A 7,295-nucleotide genomic window follows, 5' to 3' on the forward strand; every position below is an offset into this window, starting at 1 on the left:
TATCATATGACTGAAATGCCAAAACAAACCAATGGAAAAAAGTGCAAAATCATTTACCAGTATTATATTTTTCAGTTGTGCCTGTATTTTATTCATAGATTTGGCTCTAGTTCTCTAAGTATGTTTGGTGTTGTTCATTACCTCAACAATCTGAGTATAAAAAGTGATCACACAAATCTGTAAGAGGGAGATAAATCTATTAAGGGCTACAGTGAGCACAAAGCAGGAATGCTTTCATGGATTCAGAAAGTCTCTGGGCTAAATTAACAGTCTGGAAAAATACTGGTTATCCTTTTCTTATTATCATATCGGATCATCTTCTTACTGGACACTGCTGGAGACTGGGTATTCGACTAAATGCATTTTTAATCTTATTTGATATGTGTGCTTTTATGTTGTTATGAACACATTTATTTTATTCACATCAGACTAAAACCCAGGGCTGTTTCACTGCAGAATTTGTAACTAAAACTTGCTTGATTCTCAAAAAATAAGTCCTAAGGGCCTTTTTTCTGTGTATACAGAATGAAGAAATAAATTAGGCACTGAAGTGCTTACACTTCCTAGCCATGTACAATAACCTATAAGTAATTAACAATTTACTTGTACCTGCAAATTTTGTCATCTCATATTATTTTTACTGTCTTCTGTTATTTATGTAAACATTTTCTGGTTTTCTGTTATTTTTCCAAATGTAGTAATATATTTTCGAGATGTAGGGAAATTCAATGTTAGTGGTCACTGTTAGTAAAGAAATTTTGAGCCAAATGAACCACAAATCACTTGCAAGTGCAAATGTAGCTATAAAACCATATTAACATACAAGAGCATTTAATTGCAGGAATTAAATCAAAACTTTTCCCTCTGACATTTTAAAGTGAAGAAAAGAATTTTAAATATTTTGTGCTTTTTAGCTTCAGATGAAAAATGTTTCTATTTCAGGAGTCCAATTGGGAGCCAACTATAACTTGACTGGACTATGTAAAAATTAAGATCATAGAATCACAAAATAGTGAGAATAAAACCAACAGATTGAATGGGACCTCACAAGGTCTCTGTCAAACCTCATACTCAAAGTAATGTCAGCTGTGGGATCAGACCAGCTTGCTCAAGATTTTCTCCAACCTGGGTTTAAAATCTCCAAGGACAAGAGACTGCACTAATTCCCTGGCCAAGTATGGAACTTTACATTTTTCCTTGTTAAATTTCATAAAGTTCCTGTCTTTCCATCCTTCCAGCTTGTCTAGATCTAGCATGGCAGCCCCATCCTTGAGTGCATTGACCGGTCCTCTCAGTTCGGTGTCAACTCCACGTTTGATGAGCAGGTACTTCATCGCCTACTTCAGATCATCGATAAAGATGTTAAACAGGATGGGTCCCGGAACAGATCACTGTGACATTCCACTTATTTCTAGGCTTTAGGTAGAGTATGACCCATTAACAACTACCCCCGAGCCCAACCTATGAAACAGTCGTCTAAGTATTTAGTTGTCCAGCCATACAGACCATATCAACTTCAGTTGAATACATTGAATATTATGGGAGACTGTTTATAAAGTCTTGCTAAAATCTAGATAAGTGATATCAACTACTCTCTCCTTGTCTATAAACTTAGTCATTTTATCATAGAATGCAATCAGGTTTGGTCAGGCTTGATTTACATTTAGCAAATCTATGCTGACTGTTTTGTCACCTTTTTTCTCCTTTATGGGCCCAGATCTGAGACTCACTACATGATCTCCCAAGAACAGAAGTATGGCTAGCTGACCTTTAGCTCTTCTGCTCATCCCTTTGGCTTTTTTCTAAAGATGCATACATATGCCTTTCTCCAAATGCTGGGCTTCTCCACAGTCTTTCAAAGGTGATATATCTGCGGCCTTGCAATGCCATCAGCAGCATCCTTGGATGCAGCCCATCTATTCCAATGTATGCACAAGAGTCAAGTTCTCCATCAACTGCGGGTAGTTCCTCTTCTCCTTGAACCCTGCTAAGAGTCCAGAGGCCTGAGAAACCTTCTCAGTGAAAACTCAGGTGAAGAAGGCATTGAGTCCTTCAGCCTTATCAGTGTACACTGTGACTAAATTACCCATCTCATTCAGCAACAGTCCTGTATTTTCCTTATTCAGCCTTTTACTACTAATGCAGCAGTAGAAACTCTTTTTGTTGCCTTTAATGTTCCTTACAAGTTTTGACTCTAGTTGAGCTTTGGCTTTCCAAACATCCCCTTCAATTGCACAGGGACTTTTTCTAAATTGCCTCTTTGTAGTCTTTTCCTGCTACCTCTTATGTACTGTGTTTTCACTCCAGAACTGAGTCAAGAGCCCCTGATCTGGCCCAGCTGGCCTCCCAATGTGACTACTTTTTTTCCTGAGTTTCAGAGTGAACCATTCCTGTATTTGAAGGAGATTTGCTCTAGGTTTTGCTCTATTTTTGCAAGACAGATTTTGTTATTGTCGATGAATATGATCTGGGAAAATAATTTTAAGAATGACCACTTTGGTATGAGAATTGACACACTAAAGCATTTTAATAGTTGACATTTGTATATGTTAAAATGCTTATGTACCAGTTTTGTTCTATTCCAATCTGTTTCAGATTTTATATTAATGCCATTACTAGATTAGCATTCTGGAGGAAAATGGTATTAACAGTGTTATACCCTCTGTTCTCTCTTTTCGCAAGTTTGACAAGTTGTAACAAGATTTTATTTGTCGTGGCTGTGCTTGATTAACTGCCAGCAGCAAGATCAATTGCATGTTGCAAGAAGAAGTTTCACATGACAGAATGATAGGTTAAACATTTTCTTAGAAAACACCTTTTAAAAAAGTAACAACACAAAAAGTCAATTTGCTGAGTGAGTTATATATGTCTTGTTCAGCCCCTAGCGTTTCGGTGAGGTTGCAAATGATCTGACCTGCAGAATAGTACAACTTCAAGAGTTCTTGAAGCCTAAGCTTTGACCTAATTTACACACATGTAGTAACCACTACTTTGTCATGGTTAGATAGGTATAAAAATGAGCAGCACTTGCTGTGTTACTTGTATCTCCTTATTACCGGAAATATAAAAATATGTACACTCTCTGTGCTGTTTAAATAACACATATGAAAGTCAGCCATATTTAGCTCAGATCTGAGAAGTGTAAGAAAGTTTTGGCAGCAATACTAGCAGGAATATGATTTATACCAAACACGATCCTGAGCTCTGGCAGGACTTAATGGACTATACAAGAGGGTAAATGTGCCATAGTACAGCAACATCTGAACCAGGCTTTCAGCATTTCTGGGTGCAGGCATTATACTACACAACATTTCACATGCTAACTACATGAGTAATTTTTGTCTGTATCTAGTACAGCATCACAGTGAGGAAGCCACTGATGAACGCACAGTACCTAGTAGAACAAAGAACTCATAGTCAGTTTTGATATTTCTCATCTTCTGCAACAGACTTGTCATCAACTTTTTCATCTTCAGACACAGCACTCTGAGTTCAATGAAAAGAGACAGTATACCATGTACTCTACCTAATAGGTGTCCAGTTTACCCTGTCCCATAACTGTCTTGCTGTGTTAATCACAACAAATTCTGTTGCAACAGGTGCCACAAGACTGCCCTCTCAACAGTGGCAGTGCAGGCATCTTCTCTGCTATGCTCCTGGTCCCTCCCTACCTTTGAAACAGAATTCTTCATTCAGTGCTCCATGGCCGCTTCCACTGAGAAGTGGGGACAAAAATACTGAAGGAGAGGTTGCTTTTACATAGTTATGAGCAATAAGCAAGAGTGAGCGAGTATAACAAGAAGAATAAAGAAAACATTCAGTAACAACCCCCATTTGTGTCTTATTCAATGAGGGGATTTTAATTAATTTATTATACACGTATTGTTTTGTATATGCATTGGGTAAACAGAATTTAGTCCATGCCTCACTCATGCACCCATGTACTTAAGTCAAAGTATTTCTCTGAGTATTTCATAGTTACGATTCAACACACGTGATCTGACACTTTGCATGGTGTTGCTCTGTTCGCTGTGGTATGATTCTGTCTAAAAAAGATGTAATAGCTGAATTTTGTTTATCCTAACTCCATGCAATCTTTTGCTTTGTTTGTTGAAAAGCAAGTAAAATGAGGTATAAACCTGTTTATACATTTCATGCAGTGATTTTTTTTTAAATTTCAGTTTTTACTGTTGTTCTCTCATAAGGCCCCAAACACGAAAAATATCTGCACTAAGATGAAGTATTTCAAACTTCAGACTTCCTCCCTTGAGAGTGGTATGGGAAAATATAATCCATCTCAGTTACCCTCCTTAATTTGTGCCTAAAAGGCACTCAGATACTATACTTATAAGTATTGCATAAATGTTCTACTGTATTAACAGAGTACTTCAAGAGACAGCAAACTCTTGGGCTTTTACTCCTTTGGACTGCTACATGGAGGGGTAACATTCTCCCAATTTCAGTTAAGTGTAGCTGGAAATGAATGGAAAAAGCATCTATTATTGTGACAAACTTTATTTCATGTCATTACACTACCTACTCCAGACATTGACACAGAAAATACCTAATTACAAACACGCATGCTGGGCACCAGTATGTCCCTATGATTAGGATTACTACAGGTCTTGTCCCCACCCTGTCATTATTACATATATGACTTTTTAGTTCTTCCCCTTATAGCACAGGCAAACACTCAGTCTTAAAAAAAACGCAGTGTACAGTTGTTAGCTTTGCTCCTCTGAGATTTTGTGCAATGTCAGTAGTAGCAGGCAAGAAAGCTCTTGTCTCTAATAAGAATCAGTTTCTGGGACAGTGATATTGTCTAAGAACTGGACAGCAATACTGCTTCTTGATCACCTCCTTTTCAGGATGGCACATATATAAAAACTAATTACAGTACAATAATGCCAATTTTCACTTTTCAGGTTTATGCTTGCCAGTGCAACCACTTCAAATCATAAAGTCTGCAATGTCAATTTTAGATTGCCTTAGAAATAAAACCTTAAATTTAAAAAGTCCAAGTTAAAATAAAGTTTAAAGTCTAAATCCAGTTAACTGCCAAAAATGTATAATAATAATAATAATAACAGTTACCTTCAAGTAATTTCACAATACAGTATATGTCCCGATTTTTACAAATGAGAAAAGGGTACTATGGATAGCCGAATCAACTTTCACAACTTATACAGACAATCTATAAAGAACTCAGTGCTAAAGTTTGTGCGTACAAAATAACCAAAATAATCTCTAGAAAACCAGGGACTATAAAGGTAGTGAAACTCCCTTCACCATTAGATACACAAACAGCTGTTAATCTGAGAGATTAACAAAACATTTCTTACTGCATGCCAAGTAGATCCTGCAGTGAGCTCAGATTTTTCTAGCAGAACAACATCTTTCAAGCCAGCCTTAGCCAAGTGATAGGCTAGACTCACACCAACACAACCACCTCCAATGATCACTGTGTCTGCTCTGTCCTTCCCCAAGGAAGGAGATGAGGTTTCTTTCCTGGGGAAAAAAAAAAAAAAAGTAATAAATTACTGACAGTTACAAAAAGACAATTGCACTTTTGTCCATGTCTTTTGTTTACTGCTCCAATCATAATATTACTTGGTGCTTGCTTGGGAGTCTAGAGACACCTAACCTGTTCACCATTATCTTCTTTCAAAGTAAATGCTCTAAAAGGGGCATATCCATAAACAGTAGTAACACAAAAAAAAAAAAAAAAAAGGCAAGTTTGCTTCCACTCACAACTTTAAATCTTTGTTATTTATTCCAACATGTGCTAATATAAGAAACTATACCCCTAAAATGACAGTGTCAAAACCTGAGTTTTCAGAAGTGCTGCAGTATTGGCATCACAAAGAGAAACTCTTTTAAAAATGCCTATTTAGTAAGGCTCCTTAATAAATTTCTAAAGCCAAATGTCAGCACACTACATCAGTGTATGTGTTCATGAACAATGAAATTAAGCATTTTCATGTTCTATTTTGACATGTTCTACTTTGCTGAAGTCAAAACATTATAGAAACAGGCTTTTGTAAATGGGTTACACCTGCTATTATACCACACTGCATTTTCACAACCACTTCAATCCAGTATAAACCAGAACTGCTGCCATAGGCAGACCCATTCTCTTCCATCTCATCTGATCCTCCTCTCTGCTGTGCCATCCACAGACAGACAAGCAGCAAGACATATCTCGAATTTTAGCCCAATTAAAAAAAAAAAAAAAAGCAAAAAAAAATAGCCATTTTGGGGGGATGTGAGACAAAGTAGGGCCTCTTAGTATATCAGAGGCACAGACTGCCATGAAACTACGGTACTCTTTCCCTTCAGGACAGTTAATCAACACTCAGCTTTATCTCCGCCCCTCCTTGTACATTCGCTTTTGCAAGTTCTCTGGCAAAAGGCTTTGTAATGTGTAACTAGTCTCCCACCTATCCTCCACTCAGAAATCAAGGCTACGAGTTTTATGCCTTACAAATGGAAACCTGATAAAATAGCAAGACATTTTAACTGCAAATGCAGGGGGAATATGCACCATGCTTATTCGCTCTGTGGCAATGAATGAGAAGTAACACAGATGGGAGCACTGGACACCACAGGTTTTCTGCGTCTGGCGCACCGCACACTTGCACGTGTTCTTTTTTGAGATTACGTATTAATTTTTGCAAGTTAACCGTAAGCTGTTTAACAGCCAGATGTGAGACACTGACACCAGCTCCTCTACTGAATTTTGAGGCACGCTGTAACCCAGGTCAAGCGTGGGGGCTTTTCTCTGGCTTATTTCATGCCATGAATTTGAGATTTCCTCCCCTGGCTGTCAGATCTTTCCAAACCTTTTCTTCCAAACCCAGGAGGCGGGTGAGAACCCGGAGGTTACCTTCCTCCCCGCCACACGCTTCACCCAGATGTCTGCTCCTGCCCGTTGAAGCAGCTCATTTTCTTTGCTCGCCGACACGGCCCCCGAGACAACGGGAGGGATGAGGGATGCCCCTACACTCACCCCGGGATGCGCCTGCCCTTGGCCGCGGAAATGCGGGGCGCAGGTGCGGGGGGGAGGTTGGGGGGATGCACTGCACCCCCTGCCCGCACCTCGGCGGGCCGCCCACCCCGTCCGGCAGCCGTCGGAGCCCCGCAGGCCGGCAGAAGGACCCGCGTTCTCCTCGCCCCCTTCCCCTCACCGCCCCCGCCGGGCAGCCTTACCCTCGGGGGTCGCTCCCGCAGGCGGCGCGGAGGCCAGGGGCCGACAGCCGCCACCCTCACCGGCTCCCCCACCAGCGCCCCACCGC

General features: G+C 39.8%; 2 protein-coding genes across 2 annotated transcripts in view; one reads left to right on the forward strand and one right to left on the reverse strand.

The window, feature by feature from the left end:
* DMGDH (dimethylglycine dehydrogenase) overlaps positions 1–5,655 on the reverse strand; it is a 45,718-nt gene extending 40,063 nt beyond the window's left edge. The window contains exons 1-2 of the mRNA XM_014964842.1: positions 5,645–5,655; positions 5,343–5,508 (exon numbers count right to left, since the gene is read on the reverse strand). Of these exons, the coding sequence (XP_014820328.1) occupies positions 5,343–5,508; positions 5,645–5,655 (177 nt within the window). The remainder of the gene's footprint in view (positions 1–5,342; positions 5,509–5,644) is intronic.
* A 1,419-nt stretch (positions 5,656–7,074) lies between these two features.
* Positions 7,075–7,295, forward strand: part of LOC106901829 (betaine--homocysteine S-methyltransferase 1) — a 21,316-nt gene continuing 21,095 nt past the window's right edge. The window contains exon 1 of the mRNA XM_014964843.1: positions 7,075–7,293. Coding sequence (XP_014820329.1) covers positions 7,075–7,293 — 219 coding nt within the window. The remainder of the gene's footprint in view (positions 7,294–7,295) is intronic.

The sequence above is a fragment of the Calidris pugnax genome, unplaced genomic scaffold (genome assembly GCF_001431845.1).
Source record: "Calidris pugnax isolate Ruff unplaced genomic scaffold, ASM143184v1 scaffold273, whole genome shotgun sequence".
Taxonomy (NCBI): domain Eukaryota; kingdom Metazoa; phylum Chordata; class Aves; order Charadriiformes; family Scolopacidae; genus Calidris; species Calidris pugnax.